This window comes from Ostrinia nubilalis, chromosome 1 (assembly GCF_963855985.1).
Source record: "Ostrinia nubilalis chromosome 1, ilOstNubi1.1, whole genome shotgun sequence".
Classification (NCBI taxonomy): Eukaryota; Metazoa; Arthropoda; class Insecta; order Lepidoptera; family Crambidae; genus Ostrinia; species Ostrinia nubilalis.
The window spans coordinates 14,365,537-14,385,155 of NC_087088.1; the positions used below are offsets into that span (position 1 = coordinate 14,365,537).

The 19,619-nt window shown below is 36.5% G+C and overlaps 2 protein-coding genes across 3 annotated transcripts in view; one reads left to right on the top strand and one right to left on the bottom strand.

The window, feature by feature from the left end:
• Positions 1-19,619, bottom strand: part of LOC135073771 (solute carrier family 12 member 6) — a 419,228-nt gene that overhangs the window by 217,414 nt on the left and 182,195 nt on the right. The window lies entirely within an intron of this gene.
• LOC135073891 (trypsin CFT-1-like) lies at positions 680-5,371 on the top strand. Its single transcript, XM_063968139.1, has 4 exons — positions 680-1,108; positions 1,738-1,906; positions 4,106-4,361; positions 5,014-5,371. Exons 1-4 carry the CDS (start codon positions 1,063-1,065, stop codon positions 5,308-5,310), a joined length of 768 nt encoding a protein of 255 aa, XP_063824209.1. The 5' UTR covers positions 680-1,062; the 3' UTR covers positions 5,311-5,371.

Genomic DNA, 19,619 nt, shown 5'->3' on the forward strand with positions numbered 1-19,619 from the left:
TACTGGTCCAATTTGTCCGGTCCGGTTTTATTTATTTCTTTGTAAAAAATATTTTTTATTATATTTTTCGAACTCGATAATTTCCGCCGTTTCGTTTAGGAATTCCTATGGCCACCTCCTGACTCCATCATCAAACCAGCTCAATGGTACCATAACATTGCATTGTAATCGTACTTACATAAGTAGTTATACCAAATTTCAGCTCAACCGGTTGAGGAGAACTGGTCTTAAATTCAGTTGCAAGATTTGTCCCACACATACATACTAACAAGATAAGTGAAGTCAATATAAAGCTTTTAATAATAATAATAAAAAGCTTTCAACAGTGTAAGAGTGCTATAAAGGGTGTAAAAATGCACCTCGAAGTATAAAACCACGCATTATGCATAATTTTCGTAATACCAGTAATACGCAGTACCGTACTTTCGTATTGCAAATGACTACGCGTCCACTTTTAGACGGGACTGGACGGCACAATTCTCATGTGACGAATTTAATGTACGAGTAGTTATAGTTTTCGGTTGAAATTGCAATGTTAATGGTTTTAGCAAGTCACGGCATGCTTAGGAATACCGGAGCGGCAGCCTACATTACAATGTAACTTTTGCCGAAAACAATAGGCGTCTCGCTGGATTATATTGCTTATAATATGCTGCTGAGCCAATATAAAGTATGTTGAGGTTCTTTCTTTGATCACATACAATCGTCGAGTTAAATGCGCACCTAGCCGTAACGTCACAACGACTCTCGTGTGAGACCCACTCTGGTATCAAAGCTGGTATGGACGGGGCAAACGCCGGGAAAGGTGCGCGCAGTTAGCTCTATTTCTAGTATTTTTCTTTATATTAAAAAGAAACTGCTTTCCCTACTTTGTAGTTATGGAAAGGCAAAATAACGTGTAACAAAAAACATCAATAATAACAACTTATCATTAAGTTTCAAGAGAGTGCCGTTTCTTCGTATCCTTCTTATTATCATAGTACTCCATGATAATAATGAGAGGTTGGTAATTGCTATAAATATTCAAGTTGAGTCCCAACTCGATCTAAGACGAACGGCGAAATGAAGTGGTTTATGCTATTTTGGATCAGCTGCGTTGCTGTTAACGGTAAGTTCAATTTTCCTGGTTATTTTATTGATAGGTATAACATAGCAATGATACAAAATATTCAGGTAAAATGACGTTACCCACGATGACACGTTCACGTGTAAGTTTAAATCTGAAATGTTTTAATTAATCTTATCCAATTTTGGCTGCATTCACTCTTCCAATAAAGTTAATAAATATTAAGTGAAAAAATACTACTAATATGCCAACTTAAGAGTTTTACTTAAGTGATACTCTTATAATTATTTTTGAAAATGAGCAAGAAATATAAAGGTTTGCCATTTTGCATATTATTAAAGTATAGCGCATTCGCGGCGTGTATGGTGATACGAATGCTTCGTGCATCATTGCAGTAGCATCCTGTTGGAGGAAGGTTCAAAAACGCTAGTGAAAGGGGACTTGACTTTTAAGTGTAATTAAACGTTAAGATGTAAGGTCTAAAACAACCGAATCATTGCATCATCATCATCATTTCAGCCATAGGACGTCCACTGCTGAACATAGGCCTCCCCCAATGACTTCCACATCGCACGGTTGGTAGAGGCCTGCATCCAGCGCCTTCCTTTATCAGGTCGTCGGTCCACTTGTGGGTGGGAATCTTTGGATATCCAAACTTAATTCTTTTCCAGCTTTTCCGGAGAGGCAAACCAAAATTGTTGGAGGCACGGAGACGACAGTAAACCAATATCCAGAAGTTGCATCCTTGCTCTACTCCTACTGGGGAATTTTCTACAATCAGGCATGTGGAGGTAGCATCCTCAATACCAGGTCTATCCTCACAGCTGCCCACTGTGTTGTGTAAGTAACACATAAAATCATGTCATCATCATCAAATCATTAATTAGACTGCATTTCAGGAGGTGCACCAATTTATGAGAAGCAAAAAAGAGGATTTGGCTCACTCTCCACGCCGCGTCGGCCATATTTTCTCAACGACATCCACGGAAAGAGTGGGGGAGGTCTTATTTTACTCTGTCGGCACCATACGGCTATTGCATACTAATATAAACTCATACAAATGCAAACTCGTGCTAATCTTAATATATTTAACTCAAAGGTGACTTACTGATTGACTGACGTATAACGTAGGCATCCGCTAAGAAAGGATTTTACGAAACTCTACCCCTAAGGGGGTAAAACGGGATCCACGCGTACGAAGTCGCGGGCGGCCGCTAGTGCTAGTTTAAAATTTCTTCCGTTCTTTATGTCGTTTCGTTCTTGGCAGAGCCTTGAGAAGGGTACTTTCTAATCTACCTAGAATCTATAGTAACAACTAAACCCATGTGTAATGTCTCATTTAAATAAAATTTTTGGTCAAAAAAATAATCCTTATTCTGGTGCAGTCGGGTAAAATATTGTAAAATATAGGCCCCTCGCCCACGGTGACTTTTTCATAAAAGAGCTTCTAACGCACGTTAGTCGCATTTGCAACGCGCTTCAGTGTGCCATGCGCTACTAACGCGCTACAGGATCGCCACAGAATCGCTACATGCTACAAAAAGTCAGCTGCGCCGTGGGCGATGGCCATTATGGTTATAACATAGCTCCATAGTATAATAATGAATGAGTGTAGGGATCGTAGGTAGGTATCCTTTTTTACTGCAAATCATTATAGGAATTACCTATAGGATAGTGCGAAAATGTTTTAGATAAAAATGATTAATTTAAGTGATTAAGTATACAGGGTGATTTTGTTATCAGTATGCATTTTTTTAATAAGCTCTATAGAACAATTTAACAATACAATTTTACCTTAATTTTTTTAATCGTAGTAGGTATTTTTCGCGAAGAAAATTATTGAAATTTTAATTCGTGGGTTATCTTAATTTTTAAAGGTTAAGGCTTATTTTCGCTCACCATTATGCTGTGTGCGTATTTTTCTATGAACGATGTAAATTATCCACGTGTGACAATTTTGAAACCGCGCGCAGCGGATAAAAATAATTAAATATGAGAAAAATATACTAGTTTTTTACTGTAAATCGATTAAATTACTGATTCTGAGTCGCTCCTAAAAATTTGGATACTGATAACAAAATCACCCTGTATTAATTAAAGCAAACAATAGATACTATCATTATCTTAAGTATTTGCTATCAGGTGCTCATAAAATATAATTAGTGTATTAGTATTTATTGTGTACTTTTAGCACAATTACAATATTTAATATTTTAGTTCAAAATAAATTTAATAAATATGGCAATTACTTGGTTTTGGGAACCACGATATCTTCAATATCTTGTTTGCAATTTTAATTAATTGATCACAATTATACTGGTTAGATTAATGTATAATCAGTAATTTATCCCTAAAAGGAAATCACTACATACAGGGTGTCCCAGAATAGGTGAATCAAACTGCTAGGGGAGCTGGCTCTACTAATGTACTATCCCTAAAAAATATGAAAAAAAAAATAAAGCGCATAAGGACATAAACAAGTTTTTTTTTAAAAAGTGAAAATAAATCAGCTTTGCCTAAGTATCTGGCTATAATTGCTGCGTTTGGAGTTTATTAATTTGTACTTTTTTCTTACTAATATTAATTGTACATGATCGCTTCGTTTATCTGTAAACAAAATTTGGAAATAATGACTAGATTTCGAGTTTAGAGCACTTTATTTAAAAAAAATCCGAACTCAAATTTTTTTTAAAATTTTTTTTAGGGATAGTACATTAGTAGAGCTACCTCCCCTAGCAGTTTGATTCACCCATTCTGGGACACCCTGTATAATAAAACAAAGTCGCTTTCCGCTGTCTGTCCCTATGTATGCTTAGATTTTTACCCGACTGCGCCAGAAGGAGGGTTATTTAAACTATGCAATGGATTTTGATGCATTTTTTTTAAATAGATAGAGTGTGTGAATATGTATACTTAGCACCCGTGCGAAGCCGGGGCGGGTCACTAGTAAATTATAAAACCGTTTGCAAAGAACGGAAACTGGACTAAGCTTCAGCTCAATTTTAATAGCTAAATATTTTTTTATATGTTTGCATACAGAGGTGATTCGGCATCAAACTGGCGGATTAGAGTGGGCTCAACATACGCCAACAGTGGCGGGACTGTGCTCAGTGTAGGGTCCATTGCCTACCATGGTAGTTACGACTCGCAAACCAATGACTATGACGTAGCCATTCTTCGGTCTGCAACTACAATCGTCTTCGGCACTCTAGTAAAGCAAAGCAGCATCGCCGGACCTTCCTACAACCTTGCTGATAACCAAGCAGTCTGGGCCGTCGGCTGGGGAACAACATCGGTGAGTTTACCTGTAACAAAAGAAAATATTTGTAATGTTTTATTTTGGCCCAAAACGACAATCAGCTAAACACACCTGACTCATTTTAACTCACTTGTAACAATAATTTGAGAGATTGTGATTGTGATTGTAAGAAATTCTTATCGTTCTAATCATCTTGGACTCAATCTCAGGTGCGATTGCGATGAAATACCTGTCTTGTTCTGCATAAAAAAGAAGATTTATTAATCATGATCATTTGTGTTTATTCATAAACGTAGGTAGGCTAGTTTCCTAAAAAAAAACTTTTTAGTCCGCTAATAATATTTAACTACAAATTTATTTGGCATTAGTTTTAAATTAATTAATGAATAAAAATTATCAAAAAATATTGGACACTTGTTTTTTCATTTTTTCACTTATTGTTTGATTCACATCGAACAAGTAATTACGAAGTTATGATGCGTCAAAGTTCCGCGTGACGTCATAAAGTGGTACACTTTTATGCACTCCTTGACGTCACGGGCCTCTTATTTAGAACTTTGAACTTTTATTTAAATTTTCATTAGTTTGAAAAAGAGAAAAATACGTGTCGAGTGTTTTTTTTATAAGTTAACTGACGGACTTATTCAAACTCTGTAAACATCCCTATTGCAATATTGTTTCATTCTAGTCCGGGGGCTCAGCATCGGAGAAGCTACGACACGTCCAAATCTGGACTGTGAATCAGGCCGTGTGTAGGCAGCGCTATGCGGTATGGGGGAACACCATCACCGACAACATGCTGTGCTCCGGCTGGCTGGACGTGGGCGGTCGCGACCAGTGCCAGGGCGACTCCGGTGGCCCTCTCTTCCACAACAGCGTGGTGGTCGGCATTTGCTCCTGGGGGAGAGGATGCGCTCTTGCCGCCTACCCAGGAGTCAACACAAGGGTATCTCGTTTTACCGCTTGGATCCAAGCCAACGCATAAGCAGTGAACTCGATATAAAAACTGCGTTGTAATGTAATTGTGATAAAGTATATTATACAAGATCGGTCCGGTTTTCTGATGTGTTCGTTTCGTTAAGTAGTAGTAAGTAGTATATTATACAAGCATAGATAACGGTGTTTCAATATTTCTTTACTTAATCAGACATACAAGTACCAAATGGAATGAATTTGGTTAGATAAGTAATATCTATTTATCTATAGCTAAGTGTTTACAGCAATTTAATCACTCGCCCAGCAAAAGGTTTTGCTTACGTTGTCTCTATAAATGTAATTAGTCAATAATTATACCTCTAGTATCGGAGCGGAGTTTCCTTGCATGGTCGAATCAGAAATGAGATCCGCAGGAAAACCAAAGTGACCGACATAGCCCGCAGAATTGCTAAAATCAAGTGGCAGTGGGCGGCACGTAGAGCTGATGGATGCGGGCAGCGCAGGACCGGTCGTTGAGGAAATCCTTGGCCAACGGTGGAGCATTTGACTGAAACGACGACGACGACCGACGACGACCTACGTAATATAACATTTGACAAAATATTCTGTTAACACTGATTGTGTGCTGCATAAAAAACCCGGGTGGGTACTATAACATGAAGTGTTTTTTTAGCTTCAGCTCCTAGGCTACCATCGTAAACTGCTGTATAGCTCTCAAGTGCATTATGCTGCGCCTAAACTAATTGCATGGGACAGGATATTGTGACATATTGGAGCGCTACACCAAGCGGACGTGAATTCAATTAATTCTGATACGAGCTTGATTTAGTACTCCAGAGTTTAATTGTTTGTGGCTAGAACAAGTCACTGGAGCTTCTATTGTCATTAAAACAAAGTTAAGGTCAAAATGGTAATGGTTTTAAAATTGTATTGATCTTCATTGTTTCCTGTTGTATACAAGTAGTCCATTTTTAGGGTTCCGTAGTTTAAAGATTTACGTTCGAGTTAACTAAAGGACAGTGAAGTTTTAACCATGACGTATTTGCAGATGGGTCTTAAGATCATGCCAGACTTGGGTTTAATTACATGTGGAAGGTCAGAGTCTGAATGATTATGTGTATAAAAAATGTATTTTTTTGGTTAGTTTATCCGTCATTATCTATCTATTTAATAAAATTTTAGCTCATTGACTATGGTTTCATAAATATTTTGTATACTCATAAAACTCTGAGAATACTTTAAAATTTTACTTACTTATCGCAGAACACAGTCGTATCTACGGTGTCGTTAAACTTATATTAATCGTTATAAATAACCATATACATATAACACTAAGCAATCACTTCAAATATACTAGGGGACCACTTACCGCCTTAACTAAGTATTAAATTCAAGCGAAAAATTAACAAGGCCCTGTAAAAATAACCCCCAGTTGTTTTATTCAGCAAAAGAGCCAACGAGGCGGTCTTGGGCGTCTGTTCATAAAAGATTCAACCCACACATTACTAGCAACGCCTACCCACCTAACCGCCTACTCGGGCAGAGTCCCGTACGTAGTGCCTAAAGATGCTGTAGCGAAATAGGTACGTTTTAGCAAAAAACATTCATTGTGGATACCGAACTGAAACGCGGTGGAATGACGTTACAGCGAAAGACGTAGTGGTGAAAATTATGTTGGATTATTCGATAACGCCTTACAGGGACAGACCGAAAATCGCGTAGGTAAAGCCGTTGGCAAAAGCTAGCGATCAATAACTTAAAATTTCTGTGTTTTATTTTCAACTTTTTGAGTTTTAAAGTAGCTTAATGATTATGCACATATTTTTCGCCACAATAATAATATAATGTCTTTTGCCACTATTTACGGGACTCCTATTAGACAATCTGTACTGAAAACAGATAAGTACGAGTATTTTTCACTACATTATTGATAAGAATGAACATCTAAGTTAGTTACCATGTTTTCCTACAACTTGAATTTATGGATTGTATCCAGTTTTGCGAGCCAAATAAAAATAAAACTCTTTTAGTTGATTACGAGCAAGAAAAAACTACCTATCAATCGAGGAAAAAATTATAACTGTCACGTTTATAACTATATCTAGGGTTCAAAAATGATAATGGTTGAAAAAAATTGCAAATTCCCAAGAGCGTCACTGTAAAAAAAAATTGGCAACCCTACTCGTATGCTCGAGTTTGAATCGGGCTTTGAATGTCGTTTCATATTTTTTTAATTCTGAGCAGCTTGTCTAGTGGTATACTTAGAAGTCTATGTGCTCGCGTGAATTTTCAATGGCAAGGGACGTGGTGTTCTGCTCAAACCAGGATCCCAACTGTAAGACTTTCAAATATATGTTTGTAAGGTATCATAAGGTTGATAATAATATGATCACTTTCTTAATTGATTTCGAAATAAATATGCAGTATTTTTCTTGTCTTTATTTCTACTACGAGTAAGGTTATATTATCCGAAATAATCATTTTATACCTCTCACTTTCAGGACCAGTAACCAGTTTTTAGATATCTTGCTTATAGTTTCTATTATTGTGTCATTGTATGACTGTACTCTAAATGTATGGAAGCTGAAAGCATTGAATTTCTTAATACAGTATTCTGTACTCTACTATTGATACCGTTTGATAGAGCTTGTGAAGCACTTTCAGAATCAGTAAGTAAGCAGTTTTTCGATATCTTGTATAGTTAAGAAATAATCGAGTGAGATCACTTATCGTTTCTACCCTGTATACCTACGCACGCCACAGATTTTTTTCAAAGGGGTCACTTCAAAATTAGGGGTCGATTGTGAAAACAGGCATAAGTATGATATCAGAGCTTTGTCTGTGCTTAACACAGCCATAAATGCACCCTGTTAAATTCTGTCAAAAGCAAATTGGTCATGAAATTCGTCATGAAATGGTGTCTTCAAATCTTCAGTCGTTATTTCGGGAGCCAATTCGTTTTACTGTCCTTTTTTGGTGCCCAATTCTTGGCGCGTTATTTTTTTGTTACAATTTCCTCGAATATCAGATCTCTGAACTACTTTTTAGCTAAAAATCAGATCTAGAGTATAGAATGGGTTTTTGAGAATTAAAAAAACCATTTTTTTTTTTTGGCAGCCACCGCAATTTTAGGGTTGTGTACGGGTGCGTTGGCCACAGAAAACATGGACTCTTCGACTGGGAGTCTTCAATTGAATGTAAATCTTAAATGGTGTGTAAAATAAATGATGTTTTTTACTAGTTTCTAGTGAAAAATTAAGCTAATATTTTTCAGATTGTGATGGCTATAAATGTTTCATTATTATTACTTTTTGGGCACTCATAATATTACAGCCTAGTAAGTAGCAGGTATTGCACGGACATGGCCGACTGTCGGCGATTCGGCCCGGACTATGGACTGTGGATCGATGCCTCACTTGAACTTGCCACATATGAAACGCTCGAATACAGCCGTGAGGTCGAGTTTCATTTACGTTTCAGTTCAAGGCCCTCTATTTCCACATTAATGAAGGCCTTTTAGTTCTTTGTCATTGAGTTTATCTTTTCAATGTCATTTCCTGTTACTTTCATTGAAGGTTTCCCATTAACTTTCACATGAATAATGAAAGAACAATTCACAATTTGTATTCATTTGTTTAAAGTTGACAATAACATTTATTTTATGCCTTGCGGCCTTGTCTAAAAGGGTTTACTTTTACTCGTCAATTGTGACTGCGATATCCTAAAATATAATGAAACTAATAAAAAACTCATAAAATTAATTTTATTTTTGCAATAAAGTAGGATTTTACAAAGCACTTTTACGTTTTTAATGAAAATGCTAAGCTAAAAATGTCAGTCGTTTAGAGTAGTGATAGTGGTTCGTAACGAACGACAGTGCCAGAGGTCGCGGGTTCGATTCATTCACAGGAAAAACATATTTGTTTGGGTTTTATATTATGTTACTATGTATTTTCGATAAAAGTATGTCTGGCTGGTACAAGCTCTATACAAAAAATAAGTATTTTGGGACTAGATGCCGCAACGTAAAATGTATAATTTTTTTTTTAAATAAATATATTAAACTGAACTAGGTAGGTATTTAGTAGATTTGCTTATATGTTGCTTATTATTAAAACAGACAGGATGTTCAGATGTGCGTTAAGATTAAATCTTATCGATGATTTAGAGGTCCAATGTATCGGATTATCGTGAAAAATCGATAAAATGCTCTGATAAAAGTTGATTGATTGAAAAATGACGCGATTCCTAGGCCTGAAAAAAATTAAAGAAATATTATTGTCATTATTATACACTGTAAAACCCTGGTTTTACAAAATCTAAATATTGATTAATTTGAGTTACATACTCAAAGGTGACTGACTGACTGACATAGTGATCTATCAACGCACAGCCCAAACCACTGGATGGATCGGGCTGAAATTTGGCATGCAGGTAGATGTTATGTCGTAGGTATCCGCTAAGAAAGGATTTTACGAAACTCCACCCCTAAGGGGGTAAAACGGGATCCACGCCTACGAAGTCGCGGGCGGCCGCTAGTCAATAAATAAATATCGTCCTTAATATTATTCTACCTATTGCTGAAAACTGCATTAAAGATCTAAGCGCATATACAGTGGGAGCGACTTTATTTTATACCTAATACTATGAAATATTAACATCCCTGTTTCTATCTTTTTAAGCTGACGCACTCCTTGTTAAAAACTGACAATTGTATTAACAACTACAGCAGTATATTGACATATAGCGGTATCGATCAGTTTATTGTTTCGCCCTTGATAATACGTTGAAGGCTACACGACATCTCTTCAATTAATGCGTTATTCATCAGTCGATTGGATGGAATAATTAAAGTGTCTGTCATGACGTCATTTAATTTTGAATTATTATACGTTGCTTATTCCATTATTAGATATTCAAACCATTGATGTAGAAAAATGGGAAACTATAACGACTTAAGTCGGAGAAGGCTAGAAGATGCCACAGGTCTAAACTTTGCACGTAGACACTATGTAGATCAAACTTACACAAAGTTTGATTCCCAATGGAGGCAAAATTAATTAAGATCGCTTCATCCACGAAGACGCGCCCGACCATTCTTCTGCTAATGTTTGAGTGTTATCGGTACAAGCTAAATCCATGAGTGTGCACGGACACTACAATAATTAAGCTCGGATTGCTCGGGTCAAATCCCCGCACCCCGCGCTTCCCTCGACCAAAAATTGGTGGGGCGCGTCTTCGTGGATGAAACGATCTATATTTGGTTTCATTGATATAGAGCTTATTCTAAGTCCACCAATACCTACCACTTCTATTGTTTGAGTTATCAATGTGGACTTGGCATTGGCACATGGCAAATGTACCTCTTATAGGTGGTTTGATTGCCATTAAGAAGAAGAAGAAGACATAGCCTCGGCGCAGATCACCGTATTTTTGTTGGCCGATGGTTGAGTCGGGCTGTTAAATATAGCATAGAGAGAGATGTATGAAAGTGCGCACATTAAACCGATTTGGCCGGTTCTTCATACAAATTAGAATCGGGCCCAACTATCGGCCAATTAAAAATTGTCCAGCAGTGGACGTCATTTGGCTGAAACGAACGAACGAACGAACGAAAAATCGGCCTAGGCTAAGTTCTTTATCCGTCTCTGCAACCGATGTGAATTACGCCTCAACGTGACCACGACCGCTCTGCCAAGAGCAAACGTATAGAACAACGGTTCCCAAACTTATTTAGTCTACTGCCCACTTGGAGAATAAATTATTTTTAGCGCCCCCCATTTTTGTAGTCAAGAGTCGAGCTCAGTCGGTGTCTTAGAGTCCTCCTAGTAGATGACGCCTCCCAAGCCTCTACACAACGTCCCGATTTTTTTTTCTGGGTCTCTTACCGCCCCCCTTTAAGCCTGCAGCGCCCACAAGGGGGTGTTATCGCCCACTTTGGGAAAGACTGGTATAGAAGATGTTATTAATTATTTTCCTTTTGACATTTGTTGCCAATAACCAAAGAAAGACTGCCACAGAGTAAAAGTACCTATTTTGTACGAATACTATTGCCTCAAATCGAAAAGTGAAATAACTCTCTTTTGTTAGCGGGCATGCTCTAGTTCTAAATAAGCCCGCCTGCCCGTGACATTTGATTTGAGGCCTCAGAGGCCTCAACCGAGGCTCTGGCCTCGATTTGAACTTCGTTAAAAATGTATCTTCGTATCTGCCCAATTTATCGGAGAGTGCTATTTTTGTGTCGAATTCAACGAACTCATGAATTTTTATCAGCATTGTTTTTTTTCCTTATTTTATACACGCTTGTTTAAACTTCCCTTCATTATTTGGTTAATCATTTACCAAACGTGACTGATACGACGTAAGATTATCTAAGATTTAGAAGTATGGAGAGATAATAACGAGACAGTTGAAACAATTTGATATTAAATGCATTCTTATTTAATACTAGCGGCCGCCCGCGACTTCGTACGCGTGGATCCCGTTTTACCCCCTTCATCTATCTTACGCGGTTTAGATTTTTTCATACAAATGTTTTTTCCCGCTAACTCCCGTTCCCGTTGGAATTTCGCAATATTCTGTTGTAACTAAGCTTTAAGTTTACTAAGGTACCTGCATGCCAAATTTTAAGCGTCTAACTTACGCGGTTTAGATTTTTTCATACAAATGTTTTTTCCCGCTAACTCCCGTTCCCGTGAGAATTTTGCAATATCCTGTAGTAACTAAGCTTTAAATTTACTAAGGTACCTGCATGCCAAATTTCAAGCGTCTATCTTACGTGGCTTAGATTTTTTCATACAAATGTTTTTTCTTGCTAATTCCCGTTCCCGTAGGAATTTTGTAATATCCTGTTATAACTAAGCTTTAAGTTTACTAAGGTACCTGCTTGCCAAATTTCAAGCGTCTTACTTAAGCGGTTTAGATTTTTCATACAAAAGGATTTTCCCGCTAATGCCCGTTCCCGTGGGAATTCCTAAGTATCCTATAACCTGCCCAGGAGTATGAAGAATAATTGTACCAAGTTTCGTTAAAATCCGTCAAATAGTTTTTGTTTCTATAAGGAACATACAGACAGACAGACAGACAGACAGACAGACAGACAGACAAAAATTTTACTGATTGCATTTTTGGCATCAGTATCGATCACTAATCACCCCCTGATAGTTATTTTGAAAATATATTTCATGTACAGAATTGACCTCTCTACAGATTTATTATAAGTATAGATAGATTATAAATGTGAAAGTGTGTGAGAATGTACCTACATGCTAATTCATGCAAAAACTACTGAACGGATTTGGTGATACTTTCGTAGTACAGGTAGAGGTATCAAAATAACATGTTAGTAACGACATTAATTAAAAGATATGGCCAAATTACAACGATAAGGGTATAGTAAGTTAATATATCTGTGACAAACTGAAATTATTACTATTGAAATCAATATCCTATAGGATTATTAACTACAGTTGATTCGACTACTCAATCGGAAAGTAGTAGTTGTGTTTGTTCGTACGGCTTTGTTCGACAATCTGCGAGCGAGCCTCTGGAACCGCGGTTCGCAACTGCAATTAAGTATGCTCTCGTTACTAGCAAACGTTTGGCCCAAAGTGATAAACTACAGCGTTTCCTATGTTCTTCTGATTAATTTCGTTGCGGGTCCAATGCCAAACTTGGCCTTTACTGGTTGGGTTTTTTTGACGGTCGAGCTGTAGATCCTGGCGACCCAGGAGTTGCAGCGGCGGGGACGAGTGGTGGGAATGGTCCCGTATAGCGTTTTCTACTAAATAATATGTGAAAGTTTGTGAGGGTGGATGTTCGCCGAAAACTACTAAAATGATTTTAGTGAAACTGTAAAATTTTATTATTACACATCAGAATAGAATAAGATTATAATTTAAGATCATATTGATTTCATTGGTCAAATTTACAACGTTAGCTGAATTTCAGGCAAGCTAAGCCGCGGTAATAGCTAGTCTTAAATTTCGAACTTATATGGCTTCACTGCATAAATTATTTAGTCCCAAATAAGTTTTTTATACACAGTGTGAGTCTTCATAAAGTTTAATATGAGAACCACATTTTTATTGAAGGAAAAAATGATAAAAACGTCTGAGATTTTTTTTATAGTTAACTTCAACTGGTTAAAAATACTTATCCTTCCTTTTCACCATACTTTATAAAAAATTTCAACATACATTATTAACTGTTTGTTTTGCTGAATAAAGTCATTCTTTATCTTTTATCTTTGATATTGTCAGCATTATTATGATGAGTCACCTGAGCCAAAACTTAATCAAGATAATGTGTTATTTTTTCGCACAATTTAATGTAAATAATACCAATTACGGAACATCGTAAATCCTAATTAACAACGATACAACGTAAGACTTATATGCAATTAGTAGAAGATACAGTTTTAAACTAAAACTTCAGGGTCCTTTAAATTAAACCATAGCCAAAGAAAGGTTTTGTATTAATAACAAGTTTGTTTGGTAGTTCCAACAGTATTATTGTGAAGTTTCAACTGAAAAACTCATTTATTGGCTTGTACTTAATATTCAAGTTCGAATAGTTTCGCAATTCAGTTTCTTACAAAATATTGTAAGGTGCAGTATGAAATGAGATTAATTGTCTGAAATCCTTTTTGTCTTTCGGGTGGTATTCAGTGTCGTTAACAAATTAAAATAGTGGAGGGAATAAATTTTTAGTGACCCCTATGGAAATACAGAACAGGAATTTTGTTTTCATAGGGGTCACTTAAAAATCAGGGATTGATGGTGAAAACGGGAATATTTTATCGTTTTAATAATGCTTTACAAAACTACTACCTCACCTAAGCCTAGGTTAGGGGAGACTGGGGCTGGTTTTAACAGGGGTAAATACTAACAGCGTAATTACATAGAACCTATTCGACTTACCACGCTAATTCCAACGCACTTTGTGCCTACGAATAAGCGCGAACGTGTCTCGACCTGTCAGTTGCCGGCCAAGCGTCACGGGAGCAGGTTGCGTCAGACGCCTCCAATTTCACAGGAAAATGAACTTTTTTACGTGTTTAATTTTTTGCATTACTCTTTAAATATGTATCGTAGAAAATTGGCTTTGGTATTGCATAAATCCGAATTTATTGTATTTTTCATTAATTTCAAAGTTTTAATCGAAAATATAACCGGTAAAAGAAAAACAATAATTTTGTGCAAAATGAGGTCGTGGGGTTGGTTTTAACAAAATGCACGGGGTAGGTTCTAACGCGTTAATATTTGCCTCGAACATTGAGTAAGACTGACTTTTATAACCAAAGTTGTATGTTGATTTATTAGAGGAGTATTTTTTTTGTTATTTTATTTGATAAAGATAGATTTAGTAAGTTTTAAGTTTATTACACATGTTTAAACGGTAAGGAGCCGAATTTCAATGATCATTTGATGATCAAAAATAATTTTTTGTTCTTTGATTTGAGTAATGCTGATTGAGTGAGTCAGTTTATTTAACTAATAAAATTTAAGTTTTCTGTTTATTTTATGAACGGTAAGGAACCGCATTTAACTTTATTAGTGTTTCTAATAAACATTGATTATTATTTTGTTGTTTATCTTAGCCAAAATCCCATTCCCAACTATAAATCATTTCTTACCCCCGCTGTTAAAACTTTCCCCAGCGATGTTAAAACCAACCCCAAACCGGGGGTAAGATCTAACAAGTGACTTGTTTGGCAAAACTCGATTTTTCTCAGATATGGTAATTATTATATACATTTTGTTGTACTTTACGTAAAGCTCATTAAATTTGACATCCCTTCCCAAAAAGCCATGTTTCTTGCTAAAGCAGTTTAGAAAATATTACGCTCAAATCAAAATTTGTTAGGACCAGCCCCAGTCTCCCCTACCTTATTACTTATTCCACAGAAATTTGTGAAATTTAGAAAACTTCCTTAAAGTTCGTCCGGTCGGTTCCCCAATAGATTGTATTTTTGCAACAACAAAATATAGTAAAAATGTGTACCTGTAGATATACTGGTATATCCATCTGGAGTCATCAGGGGCGTATCGCCACTATTGTCAAACATGGCGCTGGAGCAAATACGATGCTGGCACGATCACTTTACGATACACTTACTGAGTCATCATATCACTACAACACTATGCTTATAACCAAAAACACTGTAATTATTCCAACAAAGTTTCAGACAGAAAAGTATTGATTTTCAAGTAGGTAATAATGGCTGTATATAAATATTAATTTTATTTCTAAATAGTTTTTATTTCATTTTAAGTTAATGTATTATTAAAGTTAATTAAAAGGAAATTTTATTTCGATTTGTCTAATACCTAGAATTTGTAAAACTTGTCATTTTATTGGGCTTATAATTTTATTGTAATGAATGTGACTAAAATGGCAAGCGCTTTGGTTTTTCTGTAAGCTTATTATGTTGCTCATCGATAAATAAATAATAGACGGAGTAGCAATCTCTTAGATGAAAACCAGAAAAATGTCTATCTACCGAGTAGACAACATTCGATATCTTCTTCCTCACAATTTACAGGTTTTGAACTCGTAAAAAATATTACCAGTTGAAAACCTTTAGTAGGCTTTACGTTCAGTTTGCCCTCCAAATTACATTCCGCCCTACAATTTCATTACTACGAGCCCCCGAGGATCTCTGTGATCATAAATCATGGGAAAATAGAGCCCTCGACCCTGTGCGCAGCAAAGGTTAGATGTTATTGCCACTAAGGTCCAGTTTTTTGATTCATAGTTAAAATAACTAATTGTTAAATTTTGCTACTAATGGTTAAATATTAACAAAATGTAAACGAATGGTTAAAAAATGTACTAAAAGTCAAGCTAACCATTGTTCGAAAACCATTTTTTTCTGATATTTAACCAATTGTCATTTGACATCTGTCAAATTTGACCATTGGTTATTTTAACTACGAATCAAAAAACCGGGCCTAACTTAATTATTTATCTCGATATAATATTATGAGAAAGTTTGAATTAACAATTGACAGTTTAAAAATTACTAGAATGTTCTATTGTTATTGTCATCATCAAGCTAGTTTTTAACACCACTGTCTCATGGCGCAATCTTCACTGGTCATCCAGTTCAAAATGGAATATCGTAACTTATTTTGTATGATTAACATTTATCGTTTTATGTAAGTAATAAGTTTATTCCACAATCCGTTTAAAAATTAAAACAATTTTTTGTAGGTTTTATATAAAGTCCCTTTTCCATGACCACTTTCACTTGCTGTATTTAAAGCACATAATTTTAATAATTTTACAGGTTTTTTATATTTCCTAGGCACATTCCTTCAGGTGTTTATTTTTGCCTGATTTTTGTGCTGACTTCGCGGATTGAAACCCACGGCACGTCGAGTCGACCGTGGTGGTGGTTCGCCACTGGCACCCCCATACCACCACCGTGGTTCACTCCAGACAAGGAACATCGAAACAAATGGATTGGCTGCGATACGACTTTTTATTTTGCATTAAATTGATTAACAATTTCATTTGACGACCGCAATGAAATAGAGCGAGTTTAGTAAATTATACTTTGGCATGCTATTTGTGCAGTTTTTGTATTTGACAAGTTTATCTAGAGACAGTTGAATTAGTTGCGAAAAAAATTATTAATAGAGAAAAGACTTAACCTTTTCTTATCCATCTACTCGTATAACTTTCGGTTCTTTAGATTTGATTGTTTGTAGTATTGAATAAGCTCTGAAACTATTGGACCGATTTGAAAAATTCTCTCACCATTAGAATCTATCACACAAAATAGACGGTACAAAGTTTTCCGGGTCAACTAGACGTACCATGATCTTTCTAACAATATACGATAACTTTATCCACATAAATACTAAGTAGTATTAAACTTCATTTATATTCTATAGGCACTTTGTTTACGAGCTACCATAGTTGTCTGAATTGGTTTAATCGCATAGATTAACGAGGCAGACAATACACTTTGCAGAAGGTCTGGAAACTAGATGCATGATAGAAGTGAAACAGACTGACTGAATTTATTGCCGCACTACTCAGCACTTGCCAATAAATATTTGTCTCCAAAAGTACAGTGTTCTGAGCACAGATCACAGAAACTAAAGGGAGATGTGACAAGGGGGCGGGGCCGGTGTCGCAGCAATATGCCCAAAAACAGAACACATTGCTCGTGACAGCAATGATGACAGCAGCTACGTCATAATGTAAACAGTTTACATTGCTTGCGAAGTACTAAAGATTACAGAACGTTGAGTACTGACACCGCAATGGATAATGAGTACATATTTTGATAACTTTGTGTGTGTGAATTTCTAATGCGACACTGAGTTTCGAACTCAGCGCATTAGTTGGCATCTCTCTATATCTCTTTGGTTGTGAGTAATGGAATTACCATAAAAAGTTACGTGTTCAAGTAAATAATGGAATTTGTCTGCTGTTCCATTACCATTCTCAGCATTCGTGACTCCAGGTCGGAGCCTCGTGCGGCGACCGTGACCGCCCTTCGGCCCCGTCCTTGCTACTGTGTTATCTATCGATTACTGTAAATCCAGTGTGATTGTTGCAATCCACACGGTGATGGTCATCTGGGGGTAGGTCGAGGTTGACATGCATTTGTTTTGGTTTCATAAAATAGTCGAGTTTAGACCTTTATTCCTTAAGAAAGCTCAACAACTGAGCTTGGTATTTATTTTTATCTCACTTTGCATTAAATTTGTTCTGAAGGTTCAAACAGTTTTTAGAAACAGAGTTTACGAACGAAGTTACTGATGCCTAAATTGTAAATAAAAATGTATCTATAATGTGCCCTAAGGCTTAATAGCTCGATATTTTGCCTTACCAGTTTCGGATATCAAAACACAAAACTATTACGCCCAGAACAGACGCGTAGACGGTGAAACGCAACTGCAACGAAACTGCAACTTTCTGATGATTCTTTTGAATGAAATTGAAACTGAAAGTTTCAAACTGGTCGCGTCATGTGTGGTCTCTCAACGGACGCTATGGCAGAAACTTAGATGCAACTCAAAAGTAACTAGCAGTTGCAGTTTCGTTGCAGTTGCGTTTCACCGTCTGTTCTGGGCCTTACGCTTACGTAAGCAAAATGTAAATGCAATTAGCAGATAATGCTCACGCCTTGTTAATGGACCATAACATACATGCATACAAGAATAAGGCATGGAAGGTGAGGGACCTTTTTCATTGTACTCTTAGGGGGCGTTCACTAATTACGTGAGACAATTTTGGCTATTTTTCAACCCCCTTGGTGAGATTTTGTGAGATTTTGCTCAACCCCCTCCCCCCTAATCTCACATGAGATTTTTCAAAATGCGTAATTGCAATGTAAATGAGTAATCTATGCTTCGATTAGTTAGTACATTAGATTTACATTATCGTAGTTATCTTTCGGAACATACCATAATGAGGATACCTTTTCGATTTCGTTGTAGAATGTAAAACTTGTAAAATTTCAATGTCGAAACCCCCCCTCTCCCCCACGTGAGATTTAGTGAGGTTTTCTTGACCCCCTCCCCCCCTAAACGTCTCACGTAATTAATGGACGCTCCCTTACAGGGAATCCTGAAAAGGGCTGCTTGTTTTTTTTTTCAAATGAACATCCAAATACTTAACTATCGTGAAAGTTGCAACTTTACTTGTTAAACAACTATCAGCTTAAACTTTATGCTACAGGTGCAGTTAACCCTTGGCTAGGACCTTCAAATATGTCATTGTTTTGAACCCTAAGGGAGCGAAATAAGGTTGAAAATAACTGGCAATATTTCATATTGCTGTTTAAGGGTTAAACAGATTACTAGGTATCGCGTGTTCCAGCGCGACCGTGCCTTCCTACATAGCGAGATATCCGATAAACTGTATAAAATTACCTTCTTTATTCTTGCCTGGAAATATTTTACTGCTTTTGCCATAACGACGGGTAAAAACAGAAAACATGGAGTCAGTGTGCAAAGTGTTCGTTTGATTTGCATATTATTGATCTTAAAACGTGTTAATTCACTTCGCTCCGATTTTTAGCGGAAGGTTTCTGCTAAGTCACTGTTAGGAACTAACTTCTTTAGGTCGGGTTCATTCAAGAGCACTGTGGTTACAAAGGACTTTGAAAATCAGTTTTGAGAGTATGCAAATATGTATTATCGTATTAATTTTGGATGAAAACCTCGTTTTGTGGCCGAGCTGTTGGAAGTTGATGGAAATGAAAACGTTTAATCTTGAGCTACAAACTAGTAGTAATCCTATTTGAGTGCAGCGAAAGAAAACATTTTTTACATCATGATTTTTTTATGTAAAATATCAGAGGTAAAAAGGCCAAGCCATAAAATTTAATGGCTG